Raw genomic sequence first — 17,801 nt, 5'->3', positions numbered from 1 at the left:
TTGGTAGTCAAGATAAAATTCGGAATAAGATAAAATTTATCATATTCTATATTTGGTGCATACTCAAGATAGGATAATTGGGGATATAGACCGGATAAAATTATCCCAAAGGGAAGTGGAATAAAGATGAATAAGATTTATAACATCCATAATAAGAAAATTATTTTTCTTGAATGACAGACTTTTTAAATTAACAAAATTAAGATCATATCTCAATATAAATAATATTTGAATTCTAATATAAGAAATTCAAAATAAAAAAATAGCAATTTTATTTTTTTAATGTAATCTTATATATATATATATATATATATATATATATATATATATATTAGAATTTAAGTATATTTTATATAATAATTTCAATATATAAGTATAAATATATATTAAAATTTATTAGGTTTTTTTAGCTATTTTAGTATTTTGGTTATATAAGCACAGTCTACTATTTAATAAAATTTTGTTAGAGAACGATGGGAGGGGAAGAAAAAAATAAAAGAGAATGATGGGAGAGGAAGAAAAATTAAGAGTGCCATGAAAGATAAAAAGAGAGGAAAAGCAAATAAAATAAAGTAAATAAGAGTGCCATGAGAGATAATTATTTTTCTCAAATGAAAAAATTAAAATTAATAAAATTAAAATTATATCTCAATATAAATAATATTTGAATTATAATATAAGAAATTCAAAATAAAAAAAAATCAACAATTTAGTTATTTTAATTTAATCTTATTTTTATTTTCATATATTCGAATTTAATTATGTTTTATAAAATAATTTCAATACAGAAATATATTTATATTTATATTTATATTTATTATATATTTTAGGTATTTTAGTATTTTGATTATATTAGTACAATCTACCATTTAATAGAATTTTATTAGAGAATGATGGGAGAGGAAGAAAACATTAAAAAGAAATTAATAAATAAAATAAATGAAAATAAAATAAAGTAAGCAAGAGTATCGATAGAGATTTTTACTATCTTTATTTGTAAAATTTTTGGTTTAGTTTTATTAATATGTTGTTTATACCAAATAATATACATGATATGATGTGAATATATCCAATTTTATTACTGTAATCATTAAAAAGTAGATAGGATATATCAAAATCTCTGAATTTTATATCTTATCTTATATATTCATTTCCTGATCAAAAATTCAAAGAGCCCACTTAAATGGATTTAAAAGTTGAAAGCCTAAAATAAACGGATCTAATGGGTTGAACTTTAAAACTAATTTCCAACCCAAGGCTCACACACTATCTTTCCCTCTTTACCCTTGTAAAAATAATTATTTAAAAAATTATGTTTATTTTTTATATTTCTTTTTTCTTTCCCTTTTTTTTTTTCTATTTCCTTTCATCTTCCTTAGCCGATGGCCTACACAGTGACGTGCGCAGCGACTGGCCAAGCAAGGGATGAGCTTGTTGGAGACCAATGAGGTCAATATTGCCGGATCCGATGAAGCTAGAGCCTCGCTCAAGGCTAGCAAGGCTCGACTAATTAGAATTAGGTGAGTTCAAGCTCGCTTGTGGCTAGTTCTCGACCGTTGTCGTGCCTAGTTGCCGACCGTCGTCGTGCCGACAACTGATCGAAGAAAAAGGAAAAACAAAAATTCTACTTAAAAAAGAAAAATAAAAATAATTTAAATTTTGATTTAAAAAAAATAAAAATAGAAAAATAATTATAATTATAAATTCGATTTAAAAATAAAAATATTTAAAGGAATGCACGGAGGAAAATTTAGTCATTTTTTTATACCAAACAACAATAATTATTTTCTAATTTATTTTTGGATGTTAAGCAAAAACCAAAAAATATTGTATTTTTCCTAAAAACTACTTCTTGGAAAATATTTTTCAAGAAACAAATAGAGGCTTACTTTTTAAAAATATATATAAAAAAAATTCTACTAAATTTCTAGGAAAAATTCTTAATAAGAGCTCGAAGTGCACTCATTTTCTCAAATAATAGCTTAAAATGAACTTTATTTAAAATAAAAGCCTGAAATGGCCATATCAATATCAAAGAATGATGTAAAGTGGTTATATTTGTTTAAAATAAAGGTCTAGCCTCACCAGCTCACCGATCAACAAAAAATTCCAACCAACTAGAGGCATTTCACAATTTAAATTTAGATTAAATTATATTTTTTGGTCTAAAAATTAAATTTAAATTTAATAATAAAAAAAGAGGCGAGAGGAGGCCGTCGCCACACCCTAGTTGGCACCTAGGCAAGGGCTGATGACTCTCGCCAACCGAAGATAAGGGCCTATTGGCCCTCGCCAAAGGCAAGAGAGGACAACGATCCTCTCCTAGATTTCGGCAAGGGTTGCCCGCCCTTGCCCCCACCCGGGCGAGGGTAACTAGCCCTCTCATAGATGCTTGGCATCCCTCGCCCAATATCCATAGACTTCGTCCAAATCTAGGAGAGGATCATCGCCCTCTCCTACCTTTTAGTAAAGGCCTCACATCCAGTTAATAAGGGTCACCGGCCCTAGCCCGAGATGCCAAAGAACCCCACCGCCATCGTTATTGCCCAACCGGGGAGGGAGCCCTCCCTCCCATCTCTCGTTCTTTATTATTATTATTATTATTATTATTATTATTATTATTTTGGTTTTTTTATTGAAAGAAATGGAAAAAAAAAGACAAAATTGAAAGACAAAATTGCCCTTGTCAAATAGTGAGTTAAGATCTTTTTTAGATTGATATAATCACTTTAGACCTTTATTTGAAACAAGATTTACTTCAAGCCCTTTATTTGAGAAAATGATAGTACTCAAGGCCTTTATTTGAAATGATGTCTACATCAAGCTCTTATTTGAGAAAATGATAAAGACTTCGATTCTTATTTGGAATTTTCTAAAATTTCTATTACATGAAAGTGTTTTAGTAATACCATTTTTAAGAGAAAAAAATATCATGATAAATAAGCTTTATAAGGTTTAATTAAATGGATCGGGTATATGTTAGGAATTAGTCGTGTTGAGTATGGATCAAGAATTTTGCATTACAACAAATGGATCAAAAAGAAGTTAAATGGGTCGATTTGAATTGGATAATTTATAACCCAACTTGATTGGATCCACCCATTTGACAGGTCTAAGTAGACATAATTTAGGGTTTTTAATGACTTTTCTCTACTTAAAATAAGGTATTTACTCATTTTATATTGCCTAGTAAAATAGCTGTTAGTTCTTTTCGCTAGACTTTTTTATTAAGACAAAACCGAAAAGCCGGGGCTTGTATGTGAGCAGTACGGATTCCTCAGGGCGGGTTGGTTGTTGTTAAGAGTAGACAATTTAAGATGGAGAATTGATTTTAAAATATATCCCCAAATTTCTTATTTTGTTTTTGTTCAGAGTAGACAAGAAATGATGCGTTAAAACTGCCAGAGGATTTTTTTTGTTATTCAGAAAAAATACTGGTTTTTGGGCATGCTCGTTTGTTGAGCAGCATGATGCTAACTCCTATGGTGCATGTAGGAACAACTATTTTAACTAACCATTTTAAAACACAAATATTATCCAGCCAATTAGTAGTGAAATACACACTGCTAATTAGGCGATGGTTAAGAAATGTGATATGTATACACTTTTGGACTGGTTAAGCTTTTGAGTGAAGAAATTTATCTTGCATGGAGCGCGAGATGGATATTGACACTCTAGATATTCTCTTTTTTCTTGAAAAATCTAAATAAACTTATGTTAAGTATAAAGAGATGTACCTCTGGACTCCGGAACGATTGAATCTTGAGTGACGATGTGGATAATTAACATTAGATAATTGTCCTAATTGAAGCACTAAGCACTCAAGGACCTAATACCATTTTCAGTTAGGAAACTAGAAAGATTGGGATCAACTTAAGAGTCCATTTGTTTTGTGAAAAATCCACATTTTGAAAAACATTTTCCTAAAAGTGATAACTTGCATTGCTTACAAAGAATGTATATACGAAAAATATTTACACTGTTTACGAAAAAGTTTAAACATAGATTGTTGTTAATAATGACAACTTTTTGTTGCCCAATTATTCTAAGTGATATAATCAATTATTTTTAGGCATATATTTTCCAAATCGTTCATTTTTTTATCGAAATAAACGAACTCCTAGAGTAGTGTTAAATATACTAAGACCAGTCTATATATGATGTGCCGTACTCTAAGTGGGCATTTATTTGATACCCAATTAATATTTGCTGCTTCATATTGGTATTGTATCAATTTTATCTTAGGGAATCGTACAATTTTAGTACTTAGTAACTCCAATCCAACTTGATTTGAAGCGAATTAGGCAACACTTTGTAGTTCAAGCGCCTACGTCACAACTTCATCTTGTCCGACTGTAGCTGGATCACTTGCAACCTTGTCCGGAACCCGATTGGGTTAAAACAAAAGGGGAGGACGGTGACTAGGACAATATAAGGGGCTCTGATAAAAGAACTCTTTTATCTTAGTGGAAAGAAAGAAGTAACGTCGCTTCTTCCTTTAGTGGGGGTCGGTCAATAAGGGTTTGAACGGGAGAGGACCCGCATGCAGGGACGTAAATGGTTCGGTTTGGTTCGGTTTTTCCGAAAAACAAAACCAAACCGAACCAAAAGAAAATTTATTGAACTGAACTGAAATCTAATCTGAATCGAAACCGAACCGAACCGAAGTCATGGTTGAGTTCGGTTTTTTGTTTTTTACTTTTGTGTTTGTTTTTTCCCTACATACACCCTTTTCTATAAATTTTTTATTTTTTTAATTATTTTTTAATTATTTTTCTCTCTTTTTTTATAAAAAAAAAGGACTTATAGGTTTCATTATCATTTTGAGAAAAAGCGTGATGCAAAAATTTCATTTTCATAAACAAATTGCTCTTTTTTAAAGGCAAATTCTCAAGACCTCATGGTTTTCCATTAGTAATATTCACTTCCTACTCAATAATCTCCCTTTCAAGCATCAAATAGAAAAACTTGATTTTTGCTTACGGTAAAGGTTACACAGAAAACACTATAACGATTATCACATGCTTGCAACTAAAACAATTCATCCCCACCTCAATGTAGCTCTCAATTCGTGAAATGTCATTGCCGCAATTTTGGCCGGGTCATTATTAGGCAACACGACTTCACCAATGCTTGCACTAGAATTTTTTTGCAAAAAAAATGAATGCTAAATGGTCAAGTCCCCAAAACAGGGGTGGAACGATAGGTTTGATTAAAAGACAATACCTCGACATGACTTTTGGTAGAACTGGGAACTGAAGCCACCAATCCTTTCGATTTCTTCCCTTTCTTGTCCTTAGAAGTCGCCGCCGACTCAAGTGTCGACAAATTCAACATGCCCCTTTTGGACACCATTTCGCTCGCTCCAAGCAAGACGATAGAACGACCAACCCAAAATCTTGAAGCAGCCGTGAAGCTACAACATGCAAAAAAGTCAGCAAATTTTTAAGGAACCAAAGCAAGGCTTAGCATCACAGAGTGAAACCCAGGATTTGAAACTACCGTCGCATTGTCGCTTAGCAGTCAGCTTTTGCTGAAGGACCGATCGAAGTGAAAAGGGTAGTCATATGGAAAGAAAGACTATAAAATTCACGCTGGGTTCACGCAAAAATGAGAGGTGCTCGAACGAACCTCTAAGAAAGGGTGGCAAAACCCCTAAACCCTAGTCGAAAAATGCTTGCCTCATGGATGAAAGAATGCACAGAGGGTGGCAAGACCCCTGAACCCTAGTTGAAAAATGATGAAAGAATGCACAGAGGGTGGCAAGACCCCTGAACCCTAGTTGAAAAATGCTTGCCTCATGGATGAAAGAATGCAGAGAGAGAGAGAGAGAGAGAGAGAGAGAGAGAGAGAGAGAGAGAGAGAGAGAGAGAGAGAGAGAGAGAGAGAGAGAGAGAGAGAGAGAGAGAGAGAGAGAGAGGCAGTACGGTGTTGCTGAGCAAGGAAGAAGTGATGCAGCATGAGGGCATACCCGAGACCTCACCGAACCACGAGGGAAGAACTGCCAAAAGCGTGGAGGTCGTGGGAGAGGTGAGCAAAATCGGCCGTTGGGAGAGAGCGCGATTTAGGAAGAAAGGCCGTCGTCGGGAGGGAGCGACAGTTGTCGGAGGAATCGCTAGACCGGAAGGAGTGTCGGAGGAGGAAGAGAGAGCAAAGAGGAGAGAGAAGACAGAGGAGATAGAATGCCCTGCCCATGATTATTTTACTTGCAGAAATTTTGCAGGCCAGAAGAGAGAGAAGATTATCTTACATGCAAAAATTCCATCTTGGCGAGCTGACCCCACAGCGCTTTGTCGGTCCACATGGCGCTCCATGATTGGTCTGAGATCACGCTGACATGGCACTCCTAGACCATCCAATATTGGGTCACTATCTAGGCACCCTAAAAGAGGGGTCCCACGCCGACGTTCGGTGCCTACATAGTGAAAGGTTATGTGCTGGAAGCTAAGCAAAGTCAAGAAGCTGGCTGACTATGCTCGAGTCTTACTTGACTACGCTCGAGTCTTACGCTCGAGTCTTACTTGACTACGCTCGAGTCTTACGCTCGAGTCTTACTTGACTCCGCTCGAGTCTTACTTTTTGTAAAGCTCTGTTAGTTTCTCCGCTAACCCCTTGCTTTTGTGGTTCTTTATATGCTCACCCATAAACACATCTTCACCACCACCCTCCCAAACCACACTCTCCACATACCGCTTCGTTTGTGCAGAGAGGAAGATGCCATTAGACGTCTCCACGGAGCTGGTGCTCTACAGAGACCCGTGGGAGATCAAGAAGCAGCTAATGGAAAGCGACGTCAACGGCTCGTCACGGCTCCTGCTTCCACTGGACTGCCTGAACGCCCATGTGTTCCCCAAGATGGGCGAGGAGATGGTGAGGCGGATCAGGGGCGGTGATGACGAGAAGGTCCTCGTGCTGGACATGGACACAGAACGCGAGCACCAGCTCGTGTTCCGCCGCTGGAAGTCGGGAAGTTACGTGCTGAAAGGAGGTTGGACCAAGCTGTTCGTCAGGGGGCTAGGGTTGGAAATTGGGGACGAGATCGGAATGTTTTGGGACGAGGCCTCTGGCAAGTTCTACTTTAAGGTCCTTCACAAGGTTGCTCTTGGCACGGGCAATGCAGGGGCTTGAGTTATCTTTTCTGGCACTGTATTTTTAAGTTTCCTTCCTTGTTCGCGTCGTCGATCAAATAGCTGCATGTGTTTTTATCTTAATACTACATCTTTTGTATTTTCAAGCCGCTCTGTTTAGAATATGAATAGAATCAATCCATCTCTTTTTGCTTGAGATATCCCCCACTCAGAATTAGCAGAGAATCTTAATTTCCTTGAATTACTTTGGGAAGTGATTGCCTAATGGTATTGTTAGCTTGGAAAAGAGACCGTCAATCCTCAACCACGTAATTTTCATAGGAGAGAGAAAGGTTTGTGTTTTGTTTAATAATTTCCCACGCGCTTGTGTGTGAAAAAGGAAAAGTTTGTTATTATCTTTGACTATTATACCATTGTACCACCCTGCTAGCACAATTCAATTACTTTTGATGAAACATATTTTGTTATGAAAATAATTACAGCGAAATCCTAACCATTGATTATTTCATCATTAAAGGGTGGATCTTTTCAAGTATGCAGTGACATATTCTTGCCGTTCAATTTCGTGCCCGTCTCTCCGAAAAAAATAGCGTGGATCAAAAGAAAGCGAGAAACCCATGAATACATTTGTATTCTTCCAACACCAAATCTCCTCCGATCATCATCGATCACTCGCCGCCAGCACCACCCATGTTCTCTTCGTGCCGTTTTCCGATGTTGCCAACATTAACGATGACAATGAGAAAAATAATCGTAGCCAAAGGATAAGTTTTATCTTCATGTTTTCGGCTGACCCTAAACTTTTTATCTACTAATACTCCGCCCTAACATTCGAGAAAGCTTGTCTCTCTCGGTCGGGGACGTCAAAATAGATTCCTTCGGAACCAATCTGAACTGCCATGTGACATAAACAAAACCTTTTTTTTTGTCGAAATTCATGAATGGTTTGACTATTAATTATTTCGACGTTGAGTCGATCAAGTATCAATTTTTTTGTTTTTTCTTATTTGCCACATCTTATGTGGTAGTATATGTTCTTGCGTACTGATTTTGTGAGGAAAATATTTATTCAACGATTTTATCAAATCTCACATCAGTCGGAAATCATTGATGTGACCCGCAAGAACAAAAAAAAAAAGAAACAAAAAAAAAAGAGGACCTCTTGTAATAGAAGTGAGGGGCCCCATAATGAATCATATGATCAAAACACAAAAGGAGAAGTGAAAAAACGCGACCCTTTGTTACTCTTTTTTAAAGGGAATTATACACAATTTGAATTTTAATATATGATCTTTCCACATTATGAAATGATCTACAAACTGACAAATTTAAGATTTAGAATTGATCAAGAAATATCTCCGCAATTTTTTTTTTTTTTTTGGTTATTTTTAAGAGTAGACATGGAGTGATATATTAAAACAGCCACATGATATATTTGGCAAGAATAAATATTTTAGTTGACAGTTTTGAAGCACAAATAATATCCGGCCAATTAGTAATGTAATACGCACTTGCTAATTAGGCAATGGTGAAGAAATATGCTACGTATACATTGTTGGACCATTTTCTTTGAGACAAAATTAAATTGGTACTATCCGTTTGTTTCGCTAAAAATAAATGATTTGAGAATATTTTTTTGAAAAATGATTGTCCGTATTGCTTACTAAAATGAACAAGCGAAAAATATTTTTGTCATCTATGAAAATATTTAAATATAAGTTTTTGTTATTAATAAAAATATTTATTATTGACTAATTATTTCAAGCAATCATTTTTAAGGAAAATGATTTTCAAATTATTCATATTCCACAATGAATGGCGTCTAAATTTTCCTTTTTTCTTGAAAAATCTAAACAAACTCGGGTTAAGCATAAAGACCTATGCCTCTAGACTCCAGAATTATTGAATCTTGGAAGACGATGCAGATAATTAACACTAGATGATTGTCCTAATTGAAGCACTTAACGCATTAGTTTTTCCCTAATCCCATTTGAGTTAGGAAGCTAGAAAGATCGGGATTAACTTAAGAAGTCGGTTTGTTTCATGGAAAATCCACATTTTGGAAAAAAATTCTTAAAAAATGATAGCTTGTGTTGATTATAAAAGTATATAAATGAAAAATATTTCTATCGTTCAAGAAAAAGTTTAGGTATAGGTTGGTGTTAATAATGAATTTTTTTAGTTGTCTAATTAAGTGACCACCATATCATTCAATTAGATTTGAACTTGAATTAGTACTTCTTTTGTTTTTTGTTAGGTGACAAAGGGAGAAAAAAAAAGGAAAATTAACCTTTAGAGAAAGTGATGGAATTTTGCTGTTATTCAATTATTGTTGAGCGTTTCTTTTAAAGCCCGATTCTAATGTCTTCTATATTGTTGAGGCGTTTCCTTTCTATTATGGTAATTATGGTAATATACGTACTTTTCCGTTCCGTTCTTACATATTATATACACGCACAAAGGTACACTTCAGAGAGAAACATATTGTGTTGGCTTCTTTAAATGATATTTGATTAACCTAGAACATGAATGAAGCTCAAGGTTTCCTACTTCGTGGTAAAAGCTTGTGCGAATTGGAATGGGAAACTTGACCACGGATGTGCATTGATTGTTGGTTTTATATCTTAACACAATCACATCATCGTCTCGATAACTCCAATCCAACTTGATTTGAAGTGGTTAAGGTTTGAATGAAAATCGAGTTTCGGGTACTTCTTGTATATATTGTACATCTTATTTTCATCCCTCTAAATTTTTAACATTAAAATGTGGGAATTAAAATCCTTAATTCACTTATTCGAGTAAGGGTTCGAGTAAAATATATCTGTAATTCAAAATGAATTATTAATTTTTGGTGACAAAACTACCCTGCAAATTCAAGTCTCTCTAGAGTAGTAGGCAAGAGCCCATACCTTTAAGCAAAAAAGAAAAAAAAAAACCAAAAACCCTAAACTATACTAATTGTGACACATTTACTCCAAATTCTCTTTTGTAACACAAAATATCATAAACTTATACCTATGCGACATATTTACCCCAAACTTAATTTGAGGTAAATGTGTCGTACGGATGCTAAATTTGAGATTTTTTTGTTATAAAAAATTTAAAATAAATATATCAAATGAGTATAAGTTTAGAATTTTTTGTATCATAAAAAATTAGTAGTAAATATGCCACATGAGTATAAGTGTGAGGTTTTTTGTATCACAAAAAAAAGAAGTTTAAGGTAAATGTGTTGCAGTGAGTATAATTTAAGGCTTTAGTGGTTTTTTTTCCTACCTAAAATAAGGTGTTTACTCATTTTATTGTGCCTAATAAAATAGCTATTGTTTCTTTTTGCGAGATATTTTCTATCAAGACAAAACCCAAAAACCTGTGTGTATGCGACCAGTACCGATTGCACAAAGTGATCAAATTACAATTAGAAAGAATCAAGTTGAACTACAAAGGGGAAAGTGTTAAAAAAAAGTCATAAACTTTTTGCATTTGTGTCAATTTAGTCATAAATCTTTTTTTGTGCCAATTAAGTCCTAAACATTTTTATGTTGTGTCAATTTAGTCATTTCCGGCTAATTTTGGCCGGATTTTATTGACTAGACATCGGCCGGGTGACGTGGCATGATCGGCGCTGACATACACAACTTTTAATAATGTTTTAATTTTTTTGAATTTTTTTATTTCTTTTTCTTCTTTCATTCTCCTCCTTCTTCCTCCAGCCGGTCGCCGGACCTCAGTGACCGGCAGAGGCGACGGCCAGCGAGGTCGAGGTCAACCTCGACCTCGCCAGCCACCTCGTCAGTGGCCGCGAGGGCGGCCTCGCGCTGGGCATGTAATATAAGACTACATATTTCCTAAAATGTGATAATTTGACTGGAATAAGTAAACAATCACAAATCCATGCGGTTCTCTATTATTGAAAAAAGAATAAAACCATTAGTGGGAAAATTTAAGTGGAGATTAATGAATTTGCCCTTCAATCCCTTACGGAAAAGGAGAAAAAAGGCTATTCGGAAATCAATATGGAATCTTGGATTTATTTCCTTTTTTTAATAATCCCCGACGTACACTAATCCGAACCGGACTCCTAATCCCATTTCCAATGGCAAACAACGTTAAACTATAAATTCTCTTCAACCTCCTAGTCCTCGTCGTCTTGATTTCTATTCTCTCTCCAACGTTGTCTTCTCTCTCTCTCTCTCTCTCTCTCTCTCTCTAAATTTCTCTGCACCGTGTTGGCCTCTGTTGCTCTTGCGGAGCACTTTTTCCTGTTTCTTCGACCCGAAAACCATGAAGCTTGTCGATCCCTTCACCCTGGAATTGCCTCCGACTGGCGACGTCCCGAGAGGCGAGTTACACACGCTGCTGCCGTCGATTGACTCTTCGTCATGCGCTTCTTACCTGCACGACCACGAGAGGAATCACGAAGAAGAGGGCCGAGAAACTTCGTCTGCTGCAGTGGTGGTGCCGGCTCGCGTCTTCTTTCCTCTCACGCCGGATCCGACAAGGGGTTACTTGGACACTAAGGAACTCAGTGCCGCTCCAGCCCGACCAGAGCGAAAGTCCACGGCCTCACACACTGATGACGGGACTCCGACTGTGGATAAGAAGGCGAAGCGCTGTAGAAGCCAGAAGGGAAAGAGAGGGGCCTCAGAATGTGAAGCAGAGGAAGAGAGATGCGGGGACGTTTCCACGGAGCTGGTGCTGCGCTATGACCCTTACAAGATCAAGAAGACGCTTACGAAGAGCGATCTTGGCCACCTGTCGAGGCTCTTGATCCCGCGGGCGGGCGTGGCGACCTACGTGCTCCCGTGCATGGATGAAGAGAGAGCGAGGCGAGTCAAGAGCAGCGAGGGTGCCGAGGTCGTGGTGTGGGACGCGGACACGCGCTCCGAGCACCAACTGGTGTTTGCTTACTGGGCATCGTCGGGGTCCTACGTCCTGAAGGGGTGTTGGATGAAGGAGTTCGTGCAGCGGAGGGGGTTGGCTGAAGGCGATGAAATCGGGATACATTGGGATCCTATTGCTAGCAAGTTCGATTTCAGCCTTCTTCACAAGGCGAATTAAATGACCACCATATCATTCAATTATATTTGAACTTGAATTAGTATTTCTTTTGTTAATTCTTAGGTGACCAAGGGAAAAAAAAAATTAACCTTTAGAGAAAGTGATGGAATTTTGCTCTTATTCAATTCTTGTTTAGCGTTTCTTTTAAAGCCCGATTCTAATGTCTTCTATAGTGTTGAGGCGTTTCCTTCCTATTATGGTAATTATATTAATACACTTACTTTTCCGTTCCGTTCTTATATATTATATACACGCATGAAGGCATACTTTAGAGAGAAATATATCGTGTTGGCTTCTTTAAATGATATTTGATTAATCTGGAACATGAACAAAGCTCACTTCATGGTAAAAGCTTGTGCTAATTGGAATAGGAAACTTGACCACGGATGTGCATTGATTTTTGGTTTTATATCTTAACACAATCACATCATCGTCTCAGTGACCAATCTTTTAAGCTTGAAAAAATATAAGAGGTGATTGCTGTAGATTCTCGACCATCCAAAAAACATGGAATAGAGAGTTGCAAATTTTGCTGAGAACCGCAATGGCCAACACACCACGATCCTACCAAAAGGATCGTAAGTCAGAATATCATTAAGGGCACCGAAACTGGTTCGCAATCCTCACGAGCATAGAACAATATAGGAGCCAAACCATAGTCATTACATTTATATATGAAAGATTATATATCACACGCCCTTGATAACACTGTGCATAAGAGGGGCCTAAATTAACATAGCATGTACAATTCCGCGATATTTCGGCAGAGACAACATCTGAGTGACGAAAATTCATCATGCATTTTGGGGGAGAAGGCGTCATGGGCTTTTACAGAAAGCACAGACAAAGGCTACTTTAAGAACAACACGATGCAGCTGCCGCCCTCTCGGCAGGTCTGTCCATGAGAACCATTCCTGACGGGTTCGGTGCTGGCTGAGCTCTGGGTAGTCTTTTAGCTGTATCCATGAAAAATCAAACAGTAAGTTACATGGAATCGACAAACTAAGAAAATGTGCACCACAAAAATTGACAGGAACATTTCATTATAGAAGGTATTGTAGATAATTCGCTGATATCACCAGCCTCGGTTGAGAGCAGAGACAAATTATAAGCAATATCCAAATTTCTAAACCTAATAACGGAGTTCACAGCATGCAGTATCTACAGCTAAGACGAGTACATGTACATGAAAACCAGTCAAGCAATGGCATGCATGCTATGAACTAAGCATTCGCGAGACAAATACATTGACAAGACAGTAATACCTATTTCATAGAAAATGTCATTGACGTTTGCAGCAGTTTTTGCAGATGTTTCCATAAAGAAGAGACCGTGTTCTTGGGCATATGTTTGTGCTTCCTGCAGTAAAATGGGACCAGACATAAGCAATTTATAGAGGACAACAATTGAAAATGAGTCTCATTATCCAACAATCTGGACCAAACCTACAGTTTCTCCTTTGACTGATATCAATTATAAAGATGATCAATTAAAACCTTTATGCTGACTGAAAACCAAGCCATAAAATCATTGTCAACAGTGCCATTGCATAATCAATCAACTTCTTCTCATGCCTTGCCTATTGACAGTGAGCTCGACAAAGTTAGGCTTGGTTTATTAATACAAAGCTTGACTTCCAATTGAGCTCCAAAAAAGTCAGTCATCTCCGTAAATGACAATGACCACTTTGAATTGGAGTCAACTCACATCATAAAAAAATCAATGAAGGGTTGGATAGGCATCAGATTGTGCAAAGATAAACACAAGTATCCACAAAAGATTTCTCAAACAAGATGTTGTCTACAGAGAAGGGAGAGGAAGAGGAGCGTGCACAGAAGTACACAGTAAATAAAAATGAGTATCGGTTCTTCTCAATTAATTTCTTCTCCAAACATTGCATGAGATTGGAGGATGTAGATATCCAACATCTAGCGTATACTGAGGTAGGCACCCCTTATTGCCACCTCAATGAAATCGCACTTACCTCTTGATAAAAGAAAATATAATTTCAGACAAAACAGAAGCAATCACCTCAAAAGCAAAACAGCAGGAAAACTGTAATTACCTCAGCTGTAACCTTCCGGGCATCCAACAAATCTGCTTTATTTCCGGCGAGCCATAACCATGTTAGGGTTACCTTTGATAGGAATGGAGACAGCTAGTTAGCTCAACTACTACCCATGAAATTATTATAAGATGATATAAGGTTCTTGCTGAAGAAACATAAGGAGGTCAAATCCAAACACCTCCATGATAAATTACACAATAGAATTGTGTATACCCCAAGGTTATACTAAGCATAAAAAAAAAATTAATAAAAAAAAAAAATTTCTCTTTTAACACAAGAAAAGAAGAACAAAAAGTCACAAGCATATTGGAGATCAAGAAGTTAAAAAAGTCTACCTACTTAGAAGCCACAAAACATAAATAAACATAAACGCCAATGGCAAAGCCAAACACATAACTATAACATAGAGAAATTAAACAAAAAGATTTAATCACTACCCTGTGCCTGAAGTTCTTGAACCCACTTTTTGGCTCGCTCAAATGATGCCTACAAGCAAGAAAACAGTCTTGTCACTTTGCTAGGAAAACATCTAAGCCAAAAGAAAGCACTAAGCTGCAGAGCACCGAAGCAGATGCAGAACTGTACAGTTAAAGTCTTCTGATATGGACATAGATCTTTAGCAAGGCAGATAAATACAACCATATTTGAACAAATCATACGTCATGTCATACAAACAGTCAGATCATCAATGCCTCACCTCCATATACAAGCCTGACACTCAGGTAAATATGAATAGAGAAAAAGAAAAGCTAGATTATAAGGGCAATACGAGTAATTAGCAAGAGGAAACACGAACATCATGCAAAGGCAGTTGAACATAAGAAGGAAAATTGGATCATGCACCATGATTAGAATAATACATCAACAACAAGTTTCAAGTATATCCTGTGGAAAAAAAGAGAGAATAAATCTTCAACAAAAACAGTTGAACATAAGCAAGGACAATAATATAGTATGCACCTAATAGAGATATACTCAAGACAAGCACACTTATGACACCACAAGATCATTAAAATGCAATGTTGATATCAAAGAACAGAACAATTGTGAGACTGCCAACATTACCACCATTGATGTGAGACTGCCAGTGTGGAACGTCTTAAGCAATTAGAATTGTTATACTCATTGAGTTTATAAGCCATCACTTCCAGATACACAGCAAGAACAAAAGCACTTTCACAACCAAAACCAAACAATTAATCATAACTCCAACCCAACAAAGGTCAGCCAGGTCTCTAGAGAAGGATTAATTGGTTCGCTCTTTGATAATTCCACAGAGAACTCATACCATGGGAGCAAAATTCAACTAAAGAATATGTAATGACCCCTTGAGGACACAACCTTGTACGTGGCAATTTGGCCATGGTTCCCAAGAATCAAAAGTAAGGGACCAGCTTAACTCCATTATCAGAAAATGATCATCTTTCAAAAACTTAGGTGCTAGAATGCTAAAATTGGAAGCCAAAAGAAGCCAATTCGCATGTTACATGAATTCATTGTAGTGAAAATTATTATTTTGCATGAAGATCTCTTCCAACAGTCAAAGATTAGTAGACTTAGCAACATCATACAGCATTGGAGGCAATAATTGGATTGTTAGCTTCACTTACTAGGTTTGTCATGTCATACACAATGATTGCTGCTGCAGCTCCTCTATAGTACATGGGAGCCAAGCTGTGGTATCTCTCTTGGCCAGCTGTATCCCAGATCTCAAACTTCACAGTTGCATCATTTACAGCCAAAGTCTGAGAAAAGAAGGCAGCGCCGATGGTGGATTCCTACAACATCAGAAGTACTTCATAGTCAAGCTACTATGACAAGAAACGAAATCGGCTGAAAATTATAAATCAATACTCTAGTTTTGTGAACCTGAAATTCAACGAACTGGCCTTTAACAAACCGCAGTACTAAGCTAGATTTTCCAGCTCCAACATCTCCAAGAAGCACCTAATGTACAAAAAAGAACGAGCAAAAACAGAAGGTTCAATGAAATAAGTAATCAGCTCGTGAAGAAGCGCAGAAATAAATAGATCACGACACTGAATCATAACCATTTCAAGTTAAAGCAAGCATGAAACCTTAAGAAAATATAGATGGGGTCATCAACAAAAGCCTGCAATTATGAAACAGCGAGATGATACGCTTTTTGCTGTGCAAGTTTTCTAGGTAAGCAGAGGAAAGATATAATATGTTTATCACACTTATCCTTCCGGTGTCATGATCAACATCAGTAATGCACTAGATTCTCTGCAACCAGGTCATTGGCATAAGGCCGCAAAGTCACAGTAATGCAGAAAAATCACAAGGGCCTCTAGCCACTAATCTTTATTTTCTCATTATCTTTCTATTGCACCCATAAGCAGTTTTGATCAACTATACATTGACTTTTTCAATCTAGCGTTGCCAAAATTTCACTTTTCTACCCTGCTATATTCCCACCTTAAAATTTTCCTTTTCTTCTTTTTTCGTTGCACCTCTTTAGCACTATCTTCTCCAAATGATAACGTAGCAAAGCACAATAGGGCATTCAGGAAGTTTAGAAAGATGACATGAGGAATAGAACTCCCAAGAACCAGAAAGACAAAGCAAGAAATGATCAAAACAATAATTTTCATTTCAAATTTTGAAGTCCAATCGAAGCTGCACACCACACGCAGCCCGCAATATGAAGCACCGCATATTCAACATAAGCAAGCAACAGCACATATTACAGAACAGAGAAGCCGCAGTACGAAGACTATCAACCACGTCATCACAGCTCGAACACACAAATTTACCGCGAGCATCAAAACCAAAATTGCTCCACGAAGCTAAAACGAACCCTTCCTTACTCATAAACAGCGAAAAGTATCGAATTCCCAACGGAGAAGACGTACGGAACAAAGCACGAGCACTTTAGGTCATCCTAACCCCCAAATCCTAAGAAAAAAAAATCAAACGGCCGACGCTCAAGTAGATCGAAACTCTCCCAGCGAAAAACGCACACGCCCGAGCAGACGATCATCCTCCCTAAGAAACAATCCCTCCCGATTCCGCGACCGAAACCGACAGGAAATCCGCAAGCCGAGGGAGCTCATCCCCGACCCTAAAAAAAAAAATCGCGATCGAAGAAGACGGGGCAGGAAATCCGAAATCCGAAATCCGCAACCGCATCAAGCCCCCGGGGAAAGACCTCGGGAACACCGACCGCAAAAACGAGCGCCGCGATTCCCCCGATCGCCGGCGACAAGCATCGAGAAAAAGGGGAGGGGGAGCCAGGGGGCGAGCTTACCAGTTTGGCATTGATGTTCTTGTTGCCGGAGGTGGCCATCGGTCGGGATCGGAGATCGGCGGTCGGCGGTCGGCGGGCGGCGGGCGGCGATCGAAGGGAGGGCGGAGGCGGAAGGGGGAGGCGTTGACGGCGGAGGAAATTGGGAGGAGGAGGAGGAGGAGGGGCGAACGTTCCCAACCAACGGAGCTGTTTTCCTTTTGCTTCTTCTTCTTCCTTTGCTTCCTTCCTTCCTCGTCGTCGTCGTCGAAAGCGATTGATTTTTTTTTCGCCTTTTCAAGCGACGCCAGCGTATGCGATTTCCTACCTTTTA

General features: G+C 37.5%; 3 protein-coding genes across 3 annotated transcripts; 2 read left to right on the top strand and 1 right to left on the bottom strand.

Moving 5' to 3' along the window:
- Positions 1–6,714: 6,714 nt before the first annotated feature.
- Positions 6,715–7,128, top strand: LOC120293768 (putative B3 domain-containing protein At1g78640). Its single transcript, XM_039313508.1, has one exon. The coding sequence runs from the start codon at positions 6,715–6,717 to the stop codon at positions 7,126–7,128; it is 414 nt and encodes a 137-aa protein (XP_039169442.1).
- A 4,247-nt stretch (positions 7,129–11,375) lies between these two features.
- On the top strand, positions 11,376–12,152 carry LOC120293767 (putative B3 domain-containing protein At1g78640). The gene has a single exon (XM_039313507.1). The coding sequence runs from the start codon at positions 11,376–11,378 to the stop codon at positions 12,150–12,152; it is 777 nt and encodes a 258-aa protein (XP_039169441.1).
- A 574-nt stretch (positions 12,153–12,726) lies between these two features.
- On the bottom strand, positions 12,727–17,745 carry LOC104444625 (ras-related protein RABF2b). Its single transcript, XM_010058343.3, is given in 8 exon segments — positions 12,727–13,108; positions 13,418–13,511; positions 14,218–14,269; positions 14,271–14,289; positions 14,658–14,706; positions 15,831–15,998; positions 16,090–16,167; positions 17,492–17,745. Coding segments are annotated over 8 exon segments (600 nt in total). The 5' UTR covers positions 17,531–17,745; the 3' UTR covers positions 12,727–13,007.
- Between the last annotated feature and the right edge of the window lie 56 nt (positions 17,746–17,801).

The sequence above is a fragment of the Eucalyptus grandis genome, chromosome 5 (assembly GCF_016545825.1).
Source record: "Eucalyptus grandis isolate ANBG69807.140 chromosome 5, ASM1654582v1, whole genome shotgun sequence".
In the NCBI taxonomy this organism is placed as follows: domain Eukaryota; kingdom Viridiplantae; phylum Streptophyta; class Magnoliopsida; order Myrtales; family Myrtaceae; genus Eucalyptus; species Eucalyptus grandis.
Note: the sequence above shows the minus strand (reverse complement) of the source record. Positions and strands in the feature narration are given on the sequence as shown.

Bases quoted from the DNA above. Each gene is read 5' to 3' on its own strand.
- LOC120293768 (XM_039313508.1), top strand. From the start codon at position 6,715: ATGCCATTAGACGTCTCCACGGAGCTGGTGCTCTACAGAGACCCGTGG.
- LOC120293767 (XM_039313507.1), top strand. From the start codon at position 11,376: ATGAAGCTTGTCGATCCCTTCACCCTGGAATTGCCTCCGACTGGCGAC.